The sequence below is a fragment of the Carcharhinus amblyrhynchos genome, unplaced genomic scaffold, assembly GCF_965287045.1.
Source record: "Carcharhinus amblyrhynchos unplaced genomic scaffold, sCarAmb.v2.hapA scaffold_67, whole genome shotgun sequence".
Taxonomy (NCBI): Eukaryota; Metazoa; Chordata; class Chondrichthyes; order Carcharhiniformes; family Carcharhinidae; genus Carcharhinus; species Carcharhinus amblyrhynchos.
The window spans coordinates 657851-684115 of NW_027649807.1; the positions used below are offsets into that span (position 1 = coordinate 657851).

The 26265-nt window shown below is 50.8% G+C and overlaps 1 protein-coding gene across 1 annotated transcript in view; it reads right to left on the minus strand.

The window, feature by feature from the left end:
* Window positions 1-26265, minus strand: part of LOC145337726 (disintegrin and metalloproteinase domain-containing protein 12-like) — a 221099-nt gene that overhangs the window by 73054 nt on the left and 121780 nt on the right. Inside the window, exons 11-12 of the mRNA XM_080182564.1 lie at window positions 16998-17140; window positions 12571-12634 (exon numbers count right to left, since the gene is read on the minus strand). Of these exons, the coding sequence (XP_080038690.1) occupies window positions 12571-12634; window positions 16998-17140 (207 nt within the window). The remainder of the gene's footprint in view (window positions 1-12570; window positions 12635-16997; window positions 17141-26265) is intronic.

A 26265-nucleotide genomic window follows, 5' to 3' on the forward strand; every position in this document is an offset into this window, starting at 1 on the left:
ACAGTGCCAGGGACCCGGGCAGCACGGTGACACAGTGATTAGCGCTGCTCTCTCACAGCGCCAGGGACCCGGGGCAGCACGGTGACACAGTGATTCACACTGCTGTCTCACAGTGCCAGGGACCCGGGGCAGCACGGTGATACAGTGATTCACACTGCTGTCTCACAGTGCCAGGGACCCGGGGCAGCACGGTGACACAGTGATTAGCGCTGCTCTCTCACAGCGCCAGGGACCCGGGGCAGCACGGTGACACAGTGATTCACACTGCTGTCTCACAGTGCCAGGGACCCGGGGCAGCACGGTGACACAGTGATTCACACTGCTGTCTCACAGTGCCAGGGACCCGGGGCAGCACGGTGACACAGTGATTAGCACTGCTGTCTTACAGTGCCAGGGACCCGGGGCAGCACGGTGACACAGTGATTCACACTGCTGTCTCACAGTGCCAGGGACCCGGGGCAGCACGGTGACACAGTGATTAGCACTGCTGTCTCACAGTGCCAGGGACCCGGGGCAGCACGGTGACACAGTGATTAGCACTGCTGTCTCACAGTGCCAGGGACCCGGGGCAGCACGGTGACACAGTGATTCACACTGCTGTCTCACAGTGCCAGGGACCCGGGGCAGCACGGTGACACAGTGATTCACACTGCTGTCTCACAGTGCCAGGGACCCGGGGCAGCACGGTGATACAGTGATTCACACTGGTGTCTCACAGTGCCAGGAACCTGGGGCAGCACGGTGACACAGTGATTAGCGCTGCTGTCTCACAGTGCCAGGGACCCGGGGCAGCACGGTGACACAGTGATTAGCACTGCTGTCTCACAGTGCCAGGGACACGGGGCAGCACGGTGACACAGTGATTAGCACTGCTGTCTCACAGTGCCAGGGACCCGGGGCAGCACGGTGACACAGTGATTAGCAAAGCTGTCTGACAGTGCCAGGGACCCGGGGCAGCACGGTGACACAGTGATTAGCACTGCTGTCTCACAGTGCCAGGGACCCGGGGCAGGACGGTGACACAGTGATTCACACTGCTGTCTCACAGCGCCAGGGACCCGGGGCAGCACGGTGACAGTGATTAGCACTGCTGTCTCACAGTGCCAGGGACCCGGGGTAGCACGGTGACACAGTGATTAGCACTGCTGTCTCACAGTGCCAGGGACCCGGGGCAGCACGGTGACACAGTGATTAGCACTGCTGTCTCACAGTGCCAGGGACCCGGGGCAGCACGGTGACACAGTGATTAGCACAGCTGTCTGACAGTGCCAGGGACCCGGGGCAGCACGGTGACACAGTGATTAGCACAGCTGTCTGACAGTGCCAGGGACCCGGGGCAGCACGGTGACACAGTGATTCACACTGCTGTCTCACAGTGCCAGGGACCCGGGGCAGCACGGTGACACAGTGATTAGCACTGCTCTCTCACAGTGCCAGGGACCCGGGGCAGCACGGTGACACAGTGATTAGCACTGCTCTCTCACAGTGCCAGGGACCCGGGGCAGCACGGTGACACAGTGATTCACATTGCTGTCTCACAGTGCCAGGGACCCAGGGCAGCACGGTGACACAGTGATTGGCGTTGCTGTCTTACAGCGCCAGGGACCCGGGGCAGCACGGTGACACAGTGATTGGCGCTGCTGTCTCACAGTGCCAGGGACCCAGGGCAGCACGGTGACACAGTGATTGGCGCTGCTGTCTCACAGTGCCAGGGACCCGGGGCAGCACGGTGACACAGTGATTCACACTGCTGTCTCACAGTGCCAGGGACCCGGGGCAGCACGGGACCCGGGGCAGCACGGTGACACAGTGATTAGCACTGCTGTCTCACAGTGCCAGGGACCCGGGGCAGCACGGGACCCGGGGCAGCACGGTGACACAGTGATTAGCACTGCTGTCTGACAGTGCCAGGGACCCGGGGCAGCACGGTGACACAGTGATTAGCACTGCTGTCTCACAGGGCCAGGGACCCGGGGCAGCACGGTGACACAGTGATTAGCACTGCTGTCTCACAGTGCCAGGGACCCGGGGCAGCACGGTGACACAGTGATTAGCACTGCTGTCTCACAGTGCCAGGGACCCGGGGCAGCACGGTGACACAGTGATTCACACTGCTGTCTCACAGTGCCAGGGACCCGGGGCAGCACGGTGACACAGTGATTCACACTGCTGTCTCACAGTGCCAGGGACCCGGGGCAGCACGGTGACACATTGATTCACACTGCTGTCTCACAGTGCCAGGGACCCGGGGCAGCACGGTGACACAGTGATTAGCGCTGCTGTCTCACAGTGCCAGGGACCCGGGGCAGCACGGTGACACAGTGATTCGCACTGCTGTCTCACAGTGCCAGGGACCCGGGGCAGCACGGTGACACAGTGATTAGCACTGCTGTCTCACAGTGCCAGGGACCCGGGGCAGCACGGTGACAGTGATTAGCACTGCTGTCTCACAGTGCCAGGGACCCGGGGCAGCACGGTGACACAGTGATTAGCACTGCTGTCTCACAGTGCCAGGGACCCGGGGCAGCACGGTGACACAGTGATTAGCACTGCTGTCTCACAGTGCCAGGGACCCGGGGCAGCACGGTGACACAGTGATTAGCGCTGCTGTCTCACAGTGCCAGGGACCCGGGGCAGCACGGTGACACAGTGATTCACACTGCTGTCTCACAGTGCCAGGGACCCGGGGCAGCACGGTGACACAGTGATTAGCACTGCTGTCTCACAGTGCCAGGGACCCGGGGCAGCACGGTGACAGTGATTAGCACTGCTGTCTCACAGTGCCAGGGACCCGGGGCAGCACGGTGACACAGTGATTCACACTGCTGTCTCACAGTGCCAGGGACCCGGGGCAGCACGGTGACACAGTGATTAGCACTGCTGTCTCACAGCGCCAGGGACCCGGGGCAGCACGGTGACACAGTGATTAGCACTGCTGTCTCACAGTGCCAGGGACCCGGGGCAGCACGGTGACACAGTGATTAGCACTGCTGTCTGACAGTGCCAGGGACCCGGGGCAGCACGGTGACACAGTGATTCACACTGCTGTCTCACAGTGCCAGGGACCCGGGGCAGCACGGTGACACAGTGATTCACACTGCTGTCTCACAGTGCCAGGGACCCGGGGCAGCACGGTGACACAGTGATTAGCGCTGCTGTCTCACAGCGCCAGGGACCCGGGGCAGCACGGTGACACAGTGATTAGCGCTGCTGTCTCACAGTGCCAGGGACCCGGGGCAGCACGGTGACACAGTGATTAGCACTGCTGTCTCACAGTGCCAGGGACCCGGGGCAGCACGGTGACACAGTGATTAGCACTGCTGTCTCACAGTGCCAGGGACCCGGGGCAGCACGGTGACACAGGGATTCACACTGCTGTCTCACAGTGCCAGGGACCCGGGGCAGCACGGTGACACAGTGATTAGCACTGCTGTCTCACAGTGCCAGGGACCCGGGGCAGCACGGTGACACAGTGATTCACACTGCTGTCTCACAGTGCCAGGGACCCGGGGCAGCACGGTGACACAGTGATTCACACTGCTGTCTCACAGTGCCAGGGACCCGGGGCAGCACGGTGACACAGTGATTAGCACTGCTGTCTCATAGTGCCAGGGACCAGGGGCAGCACGGTGACACAGTGATTCACACTGCTGTCTCACAGTGCCAGGGACCCGGGGCAGCACGGTGACACAGTGATTCACACTGCTGTCTCACAGTGCCAGGGACCCGGGGCAGCACGGTGACACAGTGATTCACACTGCTGTCTCACAGCGCCAGGGACCCGGGGCAGCACGGTGACACAGTGATTAGCACTGCTGTCTCACAGTGCCAGGGACCCGGGGCAGCACGGTGACACAGTGATTAGCACTGCTGTCTGACAGTGCCAGGGACCCGGGGCAGCACGGTGACACAGTGATTCACACTGCTGTCTCACAGTGCCAGGGACCCGGGGCAGCACGGTGACACAGTGATTCACACTGCTGTCTCACAGTGCCAGGGACCCGGGGCAGCACGGTGACACAGTGATTAGCGCTGCTGTCTCACAGCGCCAGGGACCCGGGGCAGCACGGTGACACAGTGATTAGCGCTGCTGTCTCACAGTGCCAGGGACCCGGGGCAGCACGGTGACACAGTGATTAGCACTGCTGTCTCACAGTGCCAGGGACCCGGGGCAGCACGGTGACACAGTGATTAGCACTGCTGTCTCACAGTGCCAGGGACCCGGGGCAGCACGGTGACACAGGGATTCACACTGCTGTCTCACAGTGCCAGGGACCCGGGGCAGCACGGTGACACAGTGATTAGCACTGCTGTCTCACAGTGCCAGGGACCCGGGGCAGCACGGTGACACAGTGATTCACACTGCTGTCTCACAGTGCCAGGGACCCGGGGCAGCACGGTGACACAGTGATTTACACTGCTGTCTCACAGTGCCAGGGACCCGGGGCAGCACGGTGACACAGTGATTAGCACTGCTGTCTCATAGTGCCAGGGACCAGGGGCAGCACGGTGACACAGTGATTAGCACTGCTGTCTCACAGTGCCAGGGACCCGGGGCAGCACGGTGACACAGTGATTCACACTGCTGTCTCACAGTGCCAGGGACCCGGGGCAGCACGGTGACACAGTGATTCACACTGCTGTCTCACAGTGCCAGGGACCCGGGGCAGCACGGTGACACAGTGATTAGCACTGCTGTCTCACAGTGCCAGGGACCCGGGGCAGCACGGTGACACAGTGATTAGCACTGCTGTCTCACAGTGCCAGGGACCCGGGGCAGCACGGTGACACAGTGATTCACACTGCTGTCTCACAGTGCCAGGGACCCGGGGCAGCACGGTGACACAGTGATTCACACTGCTGTCTCACAGTGCCAGGGACCCGGGGCAGCACGGTGACACAGTGATTAGCACTGCTGTCTCACAGTGCCAGGGACCCGGGGCAGCACGGTGACACAGTGATTCACACTGCTGTCTCACAGTGCCAGGGACCCGGGGCAGCACGGTGACACAGTGATTAGCACTGCTGTCTCACAGTGCCAGGGACCCGGGGCAGCACGGTGACACAGTGATTCACACTGCTGTCTCACAGTGCCAGGGACCCGGGGCAGCACGGTGACACAGTGATTCACACTGCTGTCTCACAGCGCCAGGGACCCGGGGCAGCACGGTGACACAGTGATTAGCGCTGCTGTGTCACAGTGCCAGGGACACGGGGCAGCACGGTGACACAGTGATTAGCACTGCTGTGTCACAGTGCCAGGGACCCGGGGCAGCACGGTGACACAGTGATTAGCACTGCTGTGTCACAGTGCCAGGGACACGGGGCAGCACGGTGACACAGTGATTAGCACTGCTGTCTCACAGTGCCAGGGACCCGGGGCAGCACGGTGACACAGTGATTCACACTGCTGTCTCACAGTGCCAGGGACCCGGGGCAGCACGGTGACACAGTGATTCACACTGCTGTCTCAGAGTCCCAGGGACCCGGGTTTGATTTCTGGTTTGGGTGGAGTTTGTACATTCTTCCCATGTCTGAGGGGGTTTCCTCTGGGTGCTGCACTTTTCTCCCACAGTCCAAAGATGTGTAGGCTGTGTGTGTGTGGGGGGGCGGGCGGTGGTGGTCGTGGTAAGGGAGTAAATATGCGGGTTATGGGGACAGGGCCTGGGTGGGACATTGAGTCAGTGCAGAATTAATGGATCGAATGGTCTCCTTCTGTTTGGATTGTGTGAAGTGCTGTCAGCAGGATTCCACACTGAATTAAAACATGATAAAAAACCAATATTTTTACAGTGTTGACCAGAGCAAAGGGCAATAGTCTAGCTGTGTCCAATGAAGAACTCTGAAAGAAGTCATCCAAGCCTCGTGTTTTTGGACTGAACAGGGAGTCTTCTCTGTCCAGTAAGAGCAATCTCTAAATCCAGCACCCCTGAGCCACAAGACAGACAGCCTTCATTTCCATATCTACCTTCCCTTCTCTGAAAATAGACATTTCCAATTTCAGATCGGGGCTTGGAAATGTGCTGTTTGTCCTGAGGAGCCCTTTTATCTATTATTCGTACATTCACATCTTCCCTCAGGCGTGGCAGCCAGAACTAGGTGCAATTCTCAAAGTGGGTGCTTGGTCAATGCAATGTCCAAGTTTCACATTCATCCCCTTGCTTCTCGACCGATGCCCCTGTTAATGAAAGGTATGGTGCTGTAATCTCCTGGAGAGCAGGGATTCCAATAAAAACTCACTTGGCAGTCCTTACAGCACGCTCCCATTGAACATTTGGCAGTAGGTTTAAGTTTACAGGTTTCTGCCACACAACAAGGATTTGTGCACTCCTGAAATAAACCAAACACAAAAAAACCCGTTATTGGAGTGATACCTTGACACGGTGAGAGAGTTTCACTGGATTCAAGTTTTTAAACGGATCCTTCCAAACTTCCAGGTTTCAACTTTTAATGCAGGATTTGAGTGGAAAGACTGAGTGAATCCCAGTCCAGAACTGGGGGTGTTCTGCACTGAATTCCTTCCCCGGGTCATTATAGATCGATTGGAGCCTGTGGTCCTGTTTGGAGTTTGAGGAACAGATTAAGGGGGCCACACCAACAGAAATTTGCTGGAAAATCTCAGCAGGTCTGACAACATCGGTGGAGAGAGACTGGAACCCCGCAAATGCTTTCAGACATCCGAGATTTTCCAATATTTTCTGTCTTTGTTTCAGATCCCAGCTGGGGGTGGCACGGTGGTTAGCACTGCTATCTCACAGCGCCAGGGATCGGGGTTCGATTCCCAACTGTCTGTGTGGAGTTTGCACATTCTCCTCGTGTCTGCCTGGGTTTCCTCAGGGTGATCCAGTTTCCTCCCACAGCCCAAAGATGTGCCGATTAGGTGGATTGGCTGTGCTAAAATTGACCCTTACGGTCTGGGGAAATAGCTAGGGTAAATGCACAGACTTTTCGGGATAGGACCTGAGAGGGATTGTGGTAGGTGCAGACTCAATGGGCCAAATGACCTCCTTCTGCACTGTCGAGACTCTGTGATCTGAAGTATTTTGCTTTCAGATGCAGGCTGTTGCTATGCAGTGGGTATGAGAGTAAGGCACTGATAGATTGGCACTGACGGACCGGCACCGACAGATCTCAGCGCCGACGGATTGTGGTCAGTGTAGACTCGATGGGCTGAATGACGTCTTTCTGTAGTGTAGGAGTCTAAGGAGGGGTTCCATTGCATGGGGAATGGGCAGCATTGTTGGAACATTGGAACGGTCTCCACCTGAATTGATCCGAGACCAGAGTTCTCGTGGAACGGGTAAATAGGTACTAGTACATGTGACAATAATACATCAAAATCAAATTCAAGATTTAGCACAGGGAGCTTGTTCTCACGACCCTTCAACCTCTGGTACTTGGTGAGTTTTCTTCATTTTCTCCAAGGTAGGTGAATACAACCTTCCATTACATTTTCTGTGCAAATTATTAACTATTTGACTAATTAAATCAATAAGATTGTAAGAAAATGGCAGGGCTGATGGTGTGCTGTGATTCTGTGGAAAGTACTGAAATCTCGAACAATCATCTCGAATTCCCTCCAATGCAGAGGGAGCCTCCATATCTGCATCAGCTCTCTGACAGCATAGCTTCCCCTATCCCCAAAACCCCACTAACCCCTGAAACCTACACATCTCGGGATGTTAAGGGACAATTTAGCATGGCCAATCAACCTAACCCGCATGTCTTTGGACTGTGGGAGGAGACCGGAGCACCTGGATGAAACCCATGCAGAGATGGGGAGAATGTGCAAACTCTGCAAAGATGGTCACCTGAGGCCAGGGATTGAACCCTTGGCACTGTGAGGCAGCGGTGCTAACTATTGTGCCACTCAGAGATACAGGAAGTGTGTGCAGCTGGGGCAATTTTGGCTGTGAGCAACTATAAATTGTGTGGCTTCAGTGAAATATTGAGTATTCAGGAGGTGGCTGGATATAGCATTTGGGGTGATGGTTATGGGGAGAAAGCAGGATTAGGCTATTGAGTTGGATGATCAGCCATCTTTGTAATGAATGGGGGAACAGGCTCGAGGGGCTGAATGGCCTCTTCCTGCTCCTATCTTCTATATTTTTATAAAGGGAGAGGAGTCTGGACACTCTCCTGTGAGAATAATGCTGAACTGTTCCCCCAGCACTTCTGACACAAATTTTCGTACAATTCCCTCTTCACATGGAAACAATGACATCAACAGCTTTTTCCCAAGCCTTGCTTTTGTAAAGGAAAAAAATCCTTGTCAAATCTAAATAAACACAGTTAGGAACTGTAATTCCATTAGGGTGTAGTCCCACATTTACACTGAGCCTTGTTCCATCAGGAATATTCACTGCAATGTTCAATATTCATTATCAGACTTATCACATTGAATATCTCTTTACCGCAGGTTTGCCGCAGTCACATTCTTCCCCTCTCTCCACGTACAGGTTTCCACACTCGATGCCTCCGACAAGCTTGTCGAGATTGGGTAGGTTGTAAAGACAAACCCCGCCACCACGCCTTAAGTACAATGCCAAGTCATTCCGACTACAACGGCTGAAGCTAGTTGGTAACACTGCACTGAATGAAAAATAGACACCAGTATCAGAGGCACAAGGAGCAAACAGCAGAGTAAAGAAAGCAAAGAAAAGAAATGGGAGGGTTCGGAGAAAAAGGGGGAGCAGGGAAGTTAATCTTACAGAAAGCCAGCACAAGACAGCAGCTTGAATGACTTCATTCTGTGCTTCTGTGAAACTTCTAAGTCTCACAACACCAGGTTAAAGTCCAACAGGTTTATTTGGTAGGTGAAGGGGAAAGAGAGAATAGGGCCAGTAAGACTCAGAGTAACAGCAGGCAGGGTGGGATTGCTAATCAGAGAAGGTCCGGTGAACTGAATTGCATTTGTTTCAGTGTGAGAAGTGTAAAATGTAAGGCAGATGAACTTAGAGCTTGGAACTATGATGTTGTTTCTAATACAGAGACTTGGTTAAGGGAAGGACAGGATTGGCAGCTTACCATTCCAGGATACAGATGTTCCAGGCGGGATAGAGGGGGATGGAAAAGGGATGGGGGAGTTGCACTATTGGTTAAGGAGAATATCACAGCTGTACTGCAGGAGGACACCTCGAAGGGTTCATACATCGAGGCAATGTGGGTAAGAGCTCAGGAATAGGAAAGGTGCAGTCACTATGATGGGGGTTTATTATAGGCTACCCAACAGCTAGGAGGGGATAGGGGAACAGATATGTGGGCAGATTTTGGCAAGGTGTAAAAGTAACAGAGTTGTTGTGGTGGAAAATTTTAACTTCCCCAAAATTGACTGGGAGTCACTTAGTGCTGGGGGTGTGGATGGGACAGAGAACGTAAGAACATAAGAAATAGGAGCAGGAGTAGGCCATCTAGCCCTTCGAGCCTGCCCCGCCATTCAATAAGATCATGGCTGATCTGTCGTGGCTCAGTTCCACTTTCCCGCCCTCTCCCCATAACCCTTAATCCCCTCGCTTATCAAAAACCCACCAACCCGCATCTTAAAAATATTTAGCGAGGTAGCCTCCACCACTTCAACGGGCAGAGAATTCCAGAGATTCACCACCCTTTGAGTGAAGAAGTTCCTCCTCAACTCCGTTCTAAACCGCCTCCCCTTTATCTTGAGGCTGTGCCCCCTAGTCCTACTGTCCTTTCTGAGCGGGAAGAGTCTCTCCACCTCTATCCTATCCATCCCATTCATCATCTTATACGTCTCAATGAGATCTCCCCTCATTCTTCTAAACTCTAACGAGTACAAGCCTAGTTTATTCAGCCTCTCCTCCCCATGGTAGGCTACTGCAGAAAATATGGAGGCATGGGATTGAGGGTGATTTAGCAGTTTGGATCAGGAATTGGTGAGCTGATAGAAGACAGAGGGTGGTGGTTGTTGGGAAATATTCAACCTGGAGTTCAGTTACAAGTGGTGCACCTCACGGATTTGTTTTGGGGCCACTGCTGTTTGTCATTTTTATAAATGACCGAGATGAGGGTGTAGAAGGATGGATTAGTAAATTTACAGATGACACCAAAGTTGGAGGAGTTGTAGACAGTGAGGATGGATGTTACAGTTTGCAGAGGGACATAGATAAGCTGCAGAGCTGGGCCGAGAGGTGGCAGATGGAGTTTAATACGGAAAAGTGTGAGGTAATTCACTTTGGTAAGAGTAACAGGAGTACAGAATATAGGGCTAATGGAAGGACTCAGTAGTGTTGACGAGCAGAGAGATCTTGGGATACATGTGCATAGCTCCCTGAAAGTTGGCACCCAGGTTGATAAGGTTGTTAAGAAGGCGTACGGTGTGTTAGCTTTTATTGGTAGAGGGATTGAATTTCGGAGCCGTGAGGTCATGTTACAACTGTACAAAACTCTGGTGCGGCCGCACTTGGAGTATTGCGTATAGTTCTGGTCGCCACATTATAAGAAAGATGTGGAGGCATTGGAAAGGGTGCAGAGGAGGTTTACCAAGATGTTGCCTGGTATGGTGGGAAGGTCTTATGAGGAAAGGCTGAGGGACTTGAGGTTATTTTCATTGGAGAGGAAAAGGTTACGAGGTGACCTGATTGAGGCATACAAGATGATCAGAGGATTGGATAGGGTGGACAGTGAGAGCCTTTTTCATCGGATGGTGATGGCTAACACGATGAACAAGATAAACAAGATGAACAAGGACACCCAGATCCCTCTGCACCAGAGCACCCCAAAGTCTCTCCCATTTAGATAAGGAGTCGCCTTCCCATTTTACCGACCAAAATGCACAATCTCACACTTATCCACGTTAAACTCTATCTGCCACATTTTGGCCCACTCTCCTAAACTATCTATATCCATTTGTAGGGTTCTTATTCCCTCATTGCAACTTACTGCCCCGCCTATGTTTGTGTCATCATGATGCTCAACAGGTGAAGTTTATTTTAGATAAATGCGAGGTGATGTATTATGGTAGATTGAACCAGTGCAGGACTCACCCAGTTAATGGTAGGGCGTTGGGGAGTGTTACAGAATAAAGAGGGGTACATGTTCATAGCTCCTTGAAAGTGGAGTCACAGGTGGACAGAGTGGTGAAGAAGGCATTCGGCATGCTTGGTTTCACTGGTCAGAACATTGAATACAGGAGTTGGGACGTCTTGTTGAAGTTGTACAAGACATTGGTAAGGCCACACTTGGAATACTGTGTGCTATTCTGGTCACCCTATTATAGAAAGGATATTATTAAACTAGAAAGAGTGCAGAAAAGATTTACTAGGATGCTACTGGGACTTGATGGATTGAGTTATAAAGAGAGACTGGATAGACTGGGACTCTTTTCTCTGGAGCGTAGGAGGCTGAGGGGTGATCTTATAGAGATCTATAAAATAATGAGGGGAACAGATCAGCGAGATAGTCAATATCTTTTCTCAAAGGTAGGGGAGTCTAAAACTAGAGGGCATAGGTTTAAGGTGAGAGGGGAGAGATACAAAAATGTCCAGAGGGGCAATTTTTTCACACAGAGAGTGGTGAGTGTCTGGAACAAGCTGTCAGAGGAAGTAGTGGAGGTGGGGACAATTTTATCATTTAAAAAGCACTTAGATAGTTACATGGGTACGATGGGTATAGAGGAATATGGGTCAAATGCTAATCGGGATTAGCTTCGGGGTTTAAAAAAAAGGGCAGCATGGAGAAGTTGGGCTGAAGGGTCTGTTTCCCTGCTGTAAACCTATCTGCAAATTTGGCAATAGAGCTTTCTATCCTGTATCCAATTTGTTCATATAGATTAATATAGATTAACAAATCGGATACAGGACAGAAACCGCAGTTCTGGTCACCTCACTATAAGAAGGATGTGGAAGCATTGGAGAGAGTGCAGAGGAGATTTACCAGGATGCTGCCTGGTTTGGAGGGTAGGTCTTATGAGGAAAGGTTGAGGGAGCTGGGGCTTTTCTCTTTAGAGCGGAGGAGGATGAGAGGCAACTTATTAGAGGTTTATAAGATGATGAGGGGGATTGATAGAGTGGACGTGCAGAGACTATTTCCTCGGGTGGATGTAGCTGTTACTAGGGGGCATAACTATAAGGTTGATGTTGGGAGATATAGGAGGGATGTCCGAGGTAGATTCTTTACTCAGAGAGTGGTTGGGGTGTGGAATGCACTGCCTGCTGTGATAGTGGAATCGGACACTCTAGGAACTTTCAAGCAGTTATTGGACAGGCACATGGAGCACACCGGAATGATAGGGAATGGGATAGCTTGATCTTGGGTTCGGACAAAGCTCAGCACAACATGGAGGGCCGAAGGGCCTGTACTGTGCTGTAATGTTCTATGTTTAGGTTGTAAATAGATGGGCCCAAGAACTGAACCCTCTCACATCCCACTAGTTACTTCTTGCCATCCAGAAAAAACTCCTTTATCGCAACTTTCTGTCAAATAAACCTGTTACACTTTAACCTGGTGTTGTGAGACTTCTTACTGTCTATCAGCCAGTCACCTATCTAAGATAATTAATTATCCCTAATCCCATGTGATCTAACCTTGTGAATTAACCTTTGTGTGTGGTACCTTATGAAACGCTTTCTGCGAGTCCAGATATAGTACACCGACGGAACCCCCATAATCCACATTGCTTGTGGAACTCAAAGAACTCAAACAAATTATTCAAATACAATTTGCCTTTTATAAAACCATGCTGACTCTGACTTTCCAAATGATAATTGATTCTAACACTTTCCCAAAAACAAATATCAAACTAATTGGTCTGTAAGTTCCCACATTTTGATTCCTCCTTTTTGAATAGGGGCTCCCCATTTCTTCAATCCATTGTAGCCATTGTGGTTATGAACCTATCCTTCCTCTCAGATTCACTGGTCTCTCCACCTGCTGCTCTGGTTCCCAGCCCCCAGCACTCTTTGAATAACAGCCTTATACTCCCTACCCTCCAATCAGGAGAAACCAGTTCAAACTCCAAAGAAGTTTGGAAAGTGATCACCAATGGATTTACTATTTCCAGGGCCACTTCCTTGGGGATTGAACGGAAGGATTCGGAAATCATGGATGACAAGGAAAATTGTAATCTCAGTCAAAAGGGAAAAGGAGGATACGATAGGTTAAAAACTGAGGAAATCCTCCAGGAGCACAGTGAAAATAGAAGGAACTGAAACATGGAGTGAGGAACAAGGAACAAAGAAGAAAATTACAGCACAGGAACAGGCCTGTGCCGATCATAATGCCGTAACTAACAAAACCTTCAGTCAGTATCCTTCCATTCCCTCCCGATTCATGCACCAATCCAGATGCCTCTTAAATGTTGCCAATGTACCTGCTTCCACCACCTCGTCTGGCAGCAGGCCCCAGGCACCCATCACTCTCTGTGTGAAAAACATCCCCACACATCTCCTTTAAACTTTCCCCCTCTCACCTTGAACCTCTGCCCCTTTGTAATTGACACTTCCATCTTGGGAAGAAGCCTCTGACTATCAACCCTGTCTGTGCCTCCCATCATTTTGTAAACCTCTATCAGGTCTCCCCTCAGCCTCCATCTTTCCAGTGGAAACAATCCTAGTTTATTCAACCTCTCCTCATAGCCAACATCCCCGAGACCAGGCAACATCCTGGTGAACCTTCTTTGCACTCTCTCCAAAGCCTCTACATCCTTCTGGTAGTGTGGTGACCTGAACTGCACACGGTACTGCAATTCTTCTCACTTGAGAAAGGATATACTGGCACTGGAGGGGGTGCAGAGGAGATTCACTAGGTTGATTCCGGAGTTGAGCGGGTTGGATTATGAGGAGAGACTGAGTAGACTGGGATGAAACTCACTGAAATTCAGAAGAATGAGGGGAAATCTTATAGAAACATATAAGATTATGAAGGGAATCGATAAGATAGAAGCAGGGAAGTTGTTTCCACTGCCGGGTGAAACTAGAACTAGGGGGGATAGCCTCAAAATAAGGGGAAGCAGATTTAGGACTGAGTTGAGGAGGAACTTCTTCACACAAAGGAGCAGGATCGAGGGGTCAGATGGCTGAGTCCTGCTCCCAGTTCTTAAGTTTCTGTTGCGGCTTAGCCAAGGTTTTAGAGAGCTGAAACATTGGGGGCAGGGGGTGGGGGTGGTGCAATTCTCCCAAAAGTGCTGAACTGGTGGCAAAACTGTTGCAGATACGACTGTTTCTCAGGTGAACCTCAGACCCGAATCTCCGTACTCTGTGCACTGGTCACAACTGGGAATCTCATTGAAAATCCAGGGGAGGCAGGGCTGAGTCACACCGGAGATTACCCATTCCAGAACTCAGCACCAGCACAGTGACTGCAATCTGTCAGCCTGCAGATAACTGGACAGCTCGATCCCAGGCCAGCCCGGGACCCCCACAGTGCTGCCCCTCCCCATCCCAATACCAACACCCCCCCCCAGCCCGGGACCCCCACAGTGCTGCCCCTCCCCATCCCAATACCAACCCCCCCCCCCACAGCGCGGGACCCCCACAGTGCTGCCCCTCCCCATCCCAATACCAACACCCCCCCCAGCCCGGGACCCCCGCAGTGCTGCCCCTCCCGATCCCAATACCAACCCCCCCCCCACAGCGCGGGACCCCCACAGTGCTGCCCCTCCCCATCCCCATACCAAACCCCCCCCCCCAGCGCGGGACCCCCACAGTGCTGCCCCTCCCGATCCCAATCCCAATCCCCCCCCCCCAGCCTGGGACCCCCACAGTGCTGCCCCTCCCCATCCCGATACCAACCCCACCCCCCCCCCCGGGACCCCCACAGTGCTGCCCCTCCCGATCCTGATACCAACCGCCCCCCCCCCCAGCGCGGGACCCCCACAGTGCTGCCCCTCCCGATCCCCATACCAACCCCCCCCCACCCCAGCGTGGGACCCCCACAGTGCTGCCCCTCCCGATCCCGATACCAACCCCACCCCCCCCAGCGCGGGACCCCCACAGTGCTGCCCCTCCCGATCCCGATACCAACCCCCCCCAGCCCGGGACCCCCACAGTGCTGCCCCTCCCGATCCTGATACCAACCCCCCCCAGCTCGATCCCAGGCCAGCCCAAGTTTGGAGATGCTCTTTTGGAGAGTTGGTACGGACGCAACGGGAGAATTGGCCTCCATTTTCACTTTTGGGATTCTATGGATTCCACACCAAGGGCTGTCATTCCCAACTCTGAGTGCAGAGGAGGTTTACTAGGCTGATACCGGAGTTGAGGGGGTTGAACTATGAGGAGAGGCTGAATAAACTAGGCTTGTACTCGTTAGAGTTTAGAAGAATGAGGGGAGATCTCATTGAGACGTATAAGATGATGAATGGGATGGATAGGATAGAGGTGGAGAGACTCTTCCCGCTCAGAAAGGATAGTAGGACTAGGGGGCACAGCCTCAAGATAAAGGGGGGGGCGGTTTAGAACGGAGTTGAGGAGGAACTTCTTCACTCAAAGGGTGGTGAATCTCTGGAATTCTCTGCCTGTTGAAGTGGTGGAGGCTGCCTCGCTAAATATTTTTAAGACGCGGGTTGATGGGTTCTTGATAAGAGAGGGGATTAAGGGTTATGGGGAGAGGGCGGGAAAGTGGAACTGAGCCACGACAGATCAGCCATGATCTTATTGAATGGTGGGGCAGGCTCGAAGGGCTAGATGGCCTACTCCTGCTCCTATTTCTTATGTTCTTATGTTCTCTTTGTCCATGTTTGAACCAAGGCTGGAATGAGATCAGGAGCTGAGTGACCCTGAGAAATCCAAACGGAGCGTCACAGAGCAGGTGAAACAATGGCCACTTGATACACTGTTGATGATTCTTTCCATTATTTTTCTGATGATTGAGATTTATCTGATGGGGCGGTTAGATTTATCTGATGGGGCGGTTAGATTTATCTGATGGGGCGGTTAGATTTATCTGATGGGGCGGTTAGATTTATCTGATGGGGCGGTTAGATTTATCTGATGGGGCGGTTAGATTTATCTGATGGGGCGGTTAGATTTTTCCGATGGGGCGGTTAGATTTTTCCTGAGGTTTTTTTGTATATGGGACTTTTCTGGGTAGTTTTCCTCCTTGTCGGGTAGGTGCCAGTGTGTGGATGGACTGGGACAGCTTGGCTAGGGGCAGAGCAAGTTCTGGGGAACATAGAACATAGAACATAGAACATTACAGCGCAGAACAGGCCCTTCGGCCCACGATGTTGCGCCGACCAGCTTTTAAAAAAAAACAACACTAACCCACTAATCTAAACCAATCCCATTTCGTCCATAAACCTGTCCACAGATCTCTTTAACGCCCCCAAACTAGGCGCATTTACAACTGCAGCTGGCAGGGCATTCCAGTCCCTCACCACCCTCTGGGTAAAGAACCTACCCCTGACATCAGTCCTATAACTACCCCCCCTTAATTTAAAGCCATGCCCCCTCGTGCTAGATTTTTCCATCAGAGGAAAAAGGCTATCACCATCCACCCTATCTAAACCTCTAATCATCTTATATGTTTCAATAAGATCCCCTCTTAGCCGCCTTCTTTCTAATGAAAACAACCTCAAATCCCTCAGTCTCTCCTCATAGGACCTCCCCTCCATACCAGGCAACATCCTGGTAAACCTCCTCTGCACCCTCTCCAAAGCCTCCACATCCTTCCTGTAATGTGGGGACCAGAACTGCACACAGTACTCCAAGTGCGGCCGCACCAGAGTTGTGTACAGTTGCAACATAAACAAGTGTTGAGTATTCTTGAAGGAATAATGTCAGGCTAAAGAGACTTAATGCACACTCACATCTGGATATGGCAGGATTGCAGATGTTAGATCTGATACATTGATTAGAGGATTGCCAGTTCCTTCCAGTTTATGAAGTGTGCCATGTAGATGGTCCTGTAGCTTTATTATCTTACCTGTTAGTCTAGTTTTTCATACACACTCTTATCACACTAATTTCTTGTGTCAGTCCTCTCTCCTTACTTCATACAGCAGGACTCAGATTCACCAACATCAGGCACAATATGTTTCTCACCCCATCGCCTCTTCCATGATGCATTCCCTTGATTCGTCGGGACAGTCACAGTGACTCCTTCCTGTGTCATGTGACATTCCCAGAGTGTGTCCCATCTCATGAGCGACAGTTACAGATACGACTAAGTGGCTTGGACGGTTGTCCTAAGAGGAACCAAAAGAACATTAAAAAAAGCTTCAGTTGCTTCCTTTTAGACTGATAATCGACAGATAGAATCTCACATTCCCCACCAAACTCTTCCCAAATGTACTCTCATAAAAATTCAGACAAGGATATTAGTCCAAATTGTACAGATCCCACTTCCCCAGAACTGACCTCAAATGTTGCTGGAATCTGTTCCTCTTTGCCTTTCACCAGCTGATATTTCTATTCCCAGTAGCACGTAGCACTGGGATAACTCGGGAATTACTCCCCTGCAGCTCCTCTTTTTTATCGTCTTCCCCTTTTGGAAGCTGCTTTTCTCTTTGAGAAAATGACAGCTGTCAATCGGGCTTCGAGCTTTTGTAAACATTACCGTTGGGAACAGTGGGGTACTTGAGATGCGAATGGTGGGGCAGGCTCGAGGGGCTGGACGGCCTACTCCTGCTCCTATTTCTTATGTTCTTATGTTCTAGTGAGTGGAAAACCACTCAGCCTATTTCAAAGCACTGTACTAGGAAGCTGAAAGAAATCAAAGGGTCACGTTTTTTTTCACCTTGAAAAGTTTACTCACCTCGGGGATTCGGCCTCATTGTTCCATGGGAGCACTGAAGAGAGGCTGCGATTTGCGAGTGGAGAGCTTGTGGGTGAGTACAGTGACTTTTTCTTTCTTTTAAAAACTAACTCTGTTTAGTGAGTTTAGTGGGGGTTTTTTTGCTTGATTTAAGTTTGACCCCGGTTTGACCCCGGAAGTAGTTGCGAGGGCACTCGGGTCAAGTTTTTTTTTCACCTACTATAAATTAGACCGGACGGGATTCCCGATACTCTACACAGGTAGAGTATCCCAGCCCTCCCCCCTCCTCTAACCTAAAAAAGAGAGAGAGAGAGAGGGGGGCTCTGACTGAGAGCAGGTAAGACTGCTTTTGTTTTTGTGTGTGCTGTAAGGGCTTTGGCTCACAGGGCCAAAGAGATAAGGTAAGTTATAAGTTTTTTTTTAACTTTTTCCTCTGGGTTGCTATAAGGGGTAAGTATGGGTGTGAGACCTGTGTGTTGTTGCCAATGCAACATGTGGGAGGTCTTGGAGGCTCCTGGTCTACCAGACATCCACACCTGTGCTCGGTGTGTGGAGCTGCAGACCCTACGGAACCAGGTTAAGGAGCTGCAAATGCAGCTCGAGGACCTTCGGCTCGTTCGGGAGAGTGAGGAGGTTATAGATAGGAGCTATAAGCAAGTAGTTACACCAGGACAACGGGATGAGGGCACTTGGGTAACTATTAGGAAGGGGAAACCTCGGGTGATGGAGAGCACGCCGGTGGATGTCCCCCTTCAAAATAAGTACTCCTGCCTGAGTACTACTGGGGGGGACAGCTCATCCGAGGGAGGAAGCGGTGGCCAGGTCTCTGGAGCTGAGCCAGTGAGTCAAAAAATCAAAAAAGAGAGCAGAAAGGTAGTGTTAATAGGGGACTCCACAGTGAGGGGGGCGGACAGGCGTTTTTGTGGATGTAGAAGGGAGTCGCGGATGGTGGTTTGTCTCCCTGGGGCTGGGATCCGGGATGTCTCTGGGCGGGTCCCAGACATCCTGAAAGGGGAGGGTGAGGAACCAGAGGTTGTAGTGCATATAGGTACTACTGATGTAGGCAAGAAAAGGGAGGCACTCGTGAAAAGGGACTATAGGGAACTGGGTAGGCAGCTGAGGAAGAGAAAAGCGAAGGTAGTAATCTCAGGATTGCTGCCTGTGCCACGGGAGAATGAGGGAAGAAATGGAATGAGGTGGAGGGTGAATGCGTGGCTGAGGGACTGGTGCAGAGGGCAGGGATTTCGGTTCCTAGATCACTGGGACCTCTTTAGGGGCAGGTGTGACCTGTACAGTAAAGACGGGTGGCACTTAAATCCCAGGGGGACTAATATCTTGGTGGGAAGACTGGCTAAGGCTACCGGGGGGACTTTAAACTAGAAAGGATGGGGGGAGGGAATTGTGATGGGGAAACTGGGACGGAGGAGGTTCGCTCCCAGGTAGGGGAGGACCGCAGGCAGTATGGGGGGGAGGTTAGACAGGGGGTGGAGAAGGGAAATGCCCAGACTGAGGGGCTGAAGTGTATATATTTTAATGCAAGGAGTGTAGTGAATAAGGTAGATGAGCTTAGGGCGTGGATTGCTGCTTGGGAATGTGATGTGGTGGCCATTACGGAGACTTGGATGTCTCAGGGACAGGACTGGGTGCTTCAGGTGCCAGGATTCAGATGCTTCAGGAAGGACAGGGAGGATGGCAGAAGAGGTGGTGGAGTGGCACTGTTGATCAGGGACAGTGTCATGGCTGCAGAGAAAGAGGATGCCGTGGAGGGACTATCTACAGAGTCTCTGTGGGTGGAAGTTAGGAACAGCAAAGGGTTAAAAACTTTGCTGGGTGTTTTCTATAGGCCGCCCAATAGTGACAGGGAAGTTGAGGTGCAGATAGGGAAACAGATTCTGGAGAGATGTAGTAATAACAGAGTTGTCGTGATGGGAGACTTCAATTTCCCAAACATCGACTGGAATATCCCTAGGGTAAGGGGTTTGGATGGGGAGGAGTTTGTTAGGTGTGTTCAGGAAGGTTTCCTGACACAGTATGTGGATAAGCCTACGAGGGGAGAGGCTGTACTTGACCTGGTACTGGCTAATGAACCAGGACAGGTGATGGATCTTTCGGTAGGAGAGCATCTCGGGAATGGAGACCATAATTCTATCTCCTTCACAATTGCGTTGGAACGAGATAGGATCAGGCAGGTTAGGAAGGTGTTTGTCTGGAGTAAGGGGAGATACGAAGAAGTCAGGAAGTTACTTGGACAAATAAACTGGAAGGAGGCGTTCTTAGGGAAAAGTACCGAAGGAAGGTGGCGGATATTCAAGGAATGTTTGTCTGGAGCTATGCATGACAACGTTCCGATGAGACAAGGGGGTTTTGGTGGGTCGAGGGAACCGTGGTGCACGAAGGCTGTGGTGAACCTAGTCAGGAGGAAAGGGAAGGTGTATAAAAGGTTCAGGGAACTAGGAGAGGTTAAGGATCTTGAGGAGTATAAGGACTGTAGGAAGGAACTTAAAAGGGAAATTAGGAGAGCCAGAAGGGGTCATGAGAAGGCCTTGGCGGGTGAGATTAAGGAGAATCCCAAGGCCTTCTATAAATATGTGAAAGGTAAAAGGATGAGAAGAGAAGGGATAGGACCTATAAAAGGTGAAGGGGGAAAGGTCTGTGTGGAACCAGAGGAAATGGCAGAGGTGCTCAATGAGTACTTTGCCTCAGTATTCACAGTGGAAACTGATCTGGGAGATTTTGCTACAGATTTGCAGCAGATGGAAAAGATTGAGTACGTGGATATTAAGGAAGAGGATGTGTTGGAACTTTTGAATTCTATCAAGATAGATAAGTCGCCGGGACCAGATGGGATGTACCCCAGGATACTGTGGGAGGCGAGGGAAGAGATTGCAGAGCCCCTGGCGATGATCTTTGCGTCGTCAATGGAGACGGGAGAGGTTCCGGAGGATTGGAGGATTGCGGATGTAGTTCCTATTTTCAAGAAAGGGAACAGAGATAGCCCGGGAAATTACCGACCCGTGAGTCTGACCTCAGTGGTTGGTAAGCTGATGGAGAGGCTTCTGAGGGACAAGATTTACGAGCATTTGGAGAGGTTTGACATGATCAGGAATAGTCAGCATGGATTTGTCAAGGGCAGGTTGTGCCTTACGAGCCTAGTTGAGTTCTTCGATAATGTGACTGAACACATTGACGAAGGAAGTGCCGTGGACGTGGTGTACATGGACTTCAGCAAGGCGTTTGATAAGGTCCCCCATGCAAGACTTCTTGAGAAGGTGAGAGGGCATGGGATACAAGGGGCTTTGGCCTTGTGGATCCAGAACTGGCTTGCCTGCAGAAGGCAGAGAGTGGTTGTGGATGGGGCTTTTTCTGAATGGAGGTCAGTCACCAGTGGAGTGCCCCAGGGATCTGTTCTGGGACCCTTGTTGTTTGTCATTTTCATAAATGACCTGGATGAGGAAGTGGAGGGATGGGTAAGTAAGTTCGCTGATGACACGAAGGTCGGTGGTGTTGTGGATGGTCTGGAAGGATGGAAAAAGTTGCAGCAGGACATAAATAGGATGCAGGACTGGGCGGAGAAGTGGCAGATGGACTTCAACGCGGATAAATGTGTAGTCGTCCATTTTGGCAGAACCAACGGGATGAACGAGTACACTATCAAGGGCAGGAGTCTTAGTAGTGTTGAAGAGCAGAAGGATCTTGGGGTCCGGGTCCACAGGACTCTTAAATCGGCCTCGCAGGTGGAGGAGGTGGTCAAGAAGGCGTATGGTGTACTGGCCTTCATTAATCGAGGGATTGAGTTTAGGAGTCGGGAGGTAATGCTGCAACTTTATAAGACCCTTGTCAGGCCTCATTTGGAGTACTGTGCACAGTTCTGGTCGCCTCACTGTAGGAAAGATGTAGAAGCTATTGAAAGGGTACAGAGGAGATTTACAAGGATGTTGCCTGGATTGGGAGGCATGCCTTATGAAGTTAGGTTGAGGGAGCTGGGACTCTTTTCCCTGGAGAGACGAAGGTTGAGAGGCGACCTGATAGAGGTTTATAAAATGTTGAGAGGAATAGATAGGGTGGACTCTCAGAGGCTATTTCCCCGGTTTGAAATGGTCGCTACGAGAGGACACAGATTTAAGGTGCGGGGAGGGAGGTTCAGAAGTGATGTTAGGGGTAAGTTTTTCACTCAGAGGGTGGTGAGTGAATGGAATCGGCTGCCGTCAGTGGTGGTGGAGGCGAACTCGCTGGGGTCTTTTAAAAGACTTCTGGATGAGTATATGCGGTTTTATGAGATTGAGGGTTATAGATAGGTCTGTAGGTTGGTGGGTGTTGATGTGATCGGCGCAACTCGTGGGCCGAAGGGCCTGTTTGTGCTGTAGTGTTCTATGTTCTATGTTTTCATTGCAACAGAGGGTTGCAAATCATTGAGCTTTCTAGGAAGGCTCAGACACATCAAATAAACACTGTGTGAATACTGAACAGCTGTTGTCAAGGGAACACGCCAAAGAAACTGACATCTCCACTCTGTCAGAGGATTTCAAAGGGGTCTGCTCACACATGCAGCTTCTGACAGGTAGAATGGGAAACTCCTGATGGAGAATGGAGTGCCAGGGGTAATCTTCAGGTCTGCCAAGGCTACAAGAGGCAATCTAGCCACAGACTCCCATCCCACAGGACAGTGCCGAGATATAAACATCGAAACATCGAAGATAGGAGCAGAAGGAAGCCATTCGGCCCTTTGACCCTGCTCCCCCCTTCATTACGATCATGGCTGATCAAAGAACAAAGAAAATTACAGCCCAGGAACAGGCCCTTCGGCCCTCCAAGCCTGCACGGACCATACTGCCCCGACTGAACTAAAACCCACTACCCTTCCGGGGACCGTATCCCTCTATTCCCATCTCATTCATGGATTTGTCAAAAGACCCTTAAGAGTCACTACCGTATCCACTTCCACTCCCTCCCCAGCAATGGGCTCTAAGCACCCACTACTCTGTGTAAAACCTCTGCCTCGTACATCTCCTTTAAACCTTGCCCCTCGCACCTTAAACCTGTGCCCCCAGTAATTGACTCTTCCACCCTGGGAAAAAGCTTCTGACTATCCACTCTGTCCATGCCTCTCATAATCTTGTAGATTTCTATCAGGTTTCCGCTCAACCTCCATCGTTCCAGTGAGAACAAACCAAGTTTCTCCAACCTCTCCTCATAGCTAATGCCCTCCATACCAGGCAACATCCTGGTAAATCTTTTCTGTACCCTCTCCAAAGCCTCCACATCCTTCTGGTAGTGTGGTGACCAGAATTGAACATTATATTCCAAGTGCGGCCTCACTAAGGTTCTATAAAGCTGCAACGTGACTTGCCAATTTTTAAACTCAGTGCCCCGGCCGATGAAGGCAAGCATGCCGTGTGCCTTCTTGACTCCCTTCTCCACCTGCATTGCCACTTTCAGTGACCTGTGTACCTGTACACCCAGATCCCTCTGCCTATCAATACTCTAAAGGGTTCTGCCATTTACTGTGTATTTCCTATCTGTATTAGAGCTTCCAAAATGTATTACCTCACAACTCAACCTCATCCAATTCAATAGCCTAATCCTGCTTTCTCCCCATAACCTTTGATCACATTTGCTCCAAGTGCTATATCCAGCTGCCTCTTGAATACATTCAATGTTTTGGCATCAACTCCTTCCTGTGGTAATGAATTCCACAGGCTCACCACTCTCTGGGTGAAGAAATGTCTCCTCACCTCCGTCCTAAATGGTCTACCCTGAATCCTCAGATCAACCCCGTGCTGCCAGCTCAGGCTACAAGATGAAGGCCTGTAAAATCCCCGGCTCCAATGAACCTCTCAATGAACAATGAGCTCAATGCCTTCTAGCCTGCTTTAACCAAGAGATCAGCGAGAGTATGTCCTCTACCCCAAAAGCCTCAGGAAAACTGGTATCCAAGGTCACCAGCACAAATGTCAGAACTGTCTTCTCGAAAGTTAATGTATGGAAAGTGCCTGGCCTGGATGGAGAACCCGGACATGCGCGGATCAGCTGGTGGGGGTATTCACAGACATCCTTCAACCTCTCTTTACCATAATCTGAGGTCCCGATCTGCTTCAAGAAGACAACCATCATCCCAGTACCTAAGAAAAGCCAAGCAGTGTGCCTTAATGACTATCATCCAGTGGCTCTGATATCCATCACCATGAAGTGCTACAAAAGGCTAGTCATGGCACAAATCAATTCCAGCCTCCCAGACTACGTGGGTCCGCTACAGTTCATCAACCGCCACAACTGTGCACAGCAGAAGCCACCTCCCTGGCCCTGCACTCAACCCTGGAACACCTAGATAACAAAGACACCAATGTCACATCTTATTTATTGACTACAGCTCAGCCTTTAACACCATCATTCCGATAAAACTCATCCCTAAACTCCTTGGTCTATGCCTCGGGTCTTCCCTCGGAAACTGGATCCTGAACTTCTAAACCCACAGACCACAATCAGTAAGGATAGGCAACAACATGTCCTCCACGGTCATCCTTAACACCTGTGCCCCATGAGGCTATGATCTTAGTCCCCTCCTACACTCCTTATACACTGTGACTGTGTGGCCAAATTCCCCTCCAATTCCATTTTCAAGTTTGCTGATGACACCACCACGATGGGTCGGATCTCAAACAATGATGAGACAGAGTACAGGAATGAGATAGAGAGTGTGGAGAATTGGTGCAGCAACAATAATCTCTCCCTCAATGTCAACAAAATGAAATGAGTTTAAAAAAGGGCTTAGGGGAGCTAGGAGGGGGCATGAGAAGTCCTTGACGGGTCGGATAAAGGAAAACCTCAAGGCTTTTTATTCTTATGTGAGAAATAAAAGAGTGACCAGGGTGAGGTTAGGGCCCGTCAAGGATAGTAGTGGGAACTTCTGCATGGAGTCAGAAGAGATAGGTGAGGCATTGAGTGAATACTTTTCTTCACTGTTCACTAAGGAGAGGGGCCATGTTTTTGAGGATGAGAGTGTGATACAGCCTGATAGGATGGAGGAGGTAGATGTTCTGAGGGAAGATGTATGAGCAATTTTGAAAAACCTGAGGGTGGATAAGTCCCCTTGGCCAGATGGGATACATCCTAGGATACTTTGGGAGGCAAGGGATGAGACTGCGGAGACTTTAGCTTTGATCTTTGCGTCCTCACTGTCCACAGGGATTGTCATGATGTGGGTATGCCGGCGTTGGACTGGCGTAAACACAGTAAAAAGTCTGACAACACCAGGCTTTAGTCCAACCGACTTATTCACCTGACGAAGGGACTAACCCGAAAGCTTGTGAGTCTATTATTAAATAAATCGGTTGGACTAAAACCTGGTGTTGTCAGACTTTTTACAGGGATTGTGCCAGAGGACTGGAGAGTGGCAAATACTGTTCCTCTTTTCAAGAAAGGAAATAGGAATAATCCTGGTAATTATAGGCCGGTTAGTCTTACTTTGGTGGTCGGTAAGTTAATGGAAAGGGTCCTGGGAGATAGGATTTATAACCATTTGGAAAGATTCAGTTTAATCCAGGATAGTCAGCACGGTTTCGTGAGGGGTAAGTCCTGTCTCACAAATTTGATTGAATTCTTTGAGGAGGTAACTAAGTGTGTAGATGAAGGTGGAGCAGTTGATGTCACATACATGGATTTTAGTAAGGTGTTTGATAAGGTTCCCCATGGTAGGCTCATGAAGAAAGTAAGGAGCTGTGGGATAGAAGGAAATTTGGCTGATTGAATAAGTAACTGTCTGTCTCATAGAAGACAGAGGGTTGTGGTGGAGGGAAAATTTTCAGACTGGAGGCCAGTTACCAGCGATGTACCACAGGGATCAGTGCTGGGTCCTCTGCTATTTGTGATTTTTATCAATGACTTGGAAGAGGGGGCTGAAGGGTGGGTTAGTCAATTTGCTGATGACACCAAGATTGGTGGAGTAGTGGATGAGGTGGAGGGCTCTTACAGGCTGCAAAGAGACATTGATAGGATGCAGAGCTGGACAGAAAAGTGGTAGATGGAGTTTAACCCTGATAAGTGCGAGGTGATTAATTTTGGTAGGACAAACTTGAATGTGGATTACAGGGTCAACGGCAGGGTTCTGAGGAATGTGGAGGAACAGAGAGATCTTGGGGTTCACATCCACAGATCTCTGAAGGTTGCCACTCAAGTGGATAGAGCCGTGAAGAAGGCTTATAGTGTGTTAGCGTTTATTAACAGGGGGTTTGAGTTTAAGAGCCGTGGGGTTATGCTGCAACTATACCGGACCTTGGTGAGACCACATTTGGAATATTGTGTTCAGTTCTGGTCACCTCACTATAAGAAGGATGTGGAAGCATTGGAGAGAGTGCAGAGGAGATTTACCAGGATGCTGCCTGGTTTGGAGGGTAGGTCTTATGAGGAAAGGTTGAAGGAGCTGGAGCTTTTCTCTTTGGAGTGGAGGAGGATGAGAGGCGACTTAATAGAGGTTTATAAGATGATGAGGGGGATAGAGTGGACGTGCAGAGACTGTTTCCTCGGGTGGATGTAGCTGTTACTAGGGGGCATAACTATAAG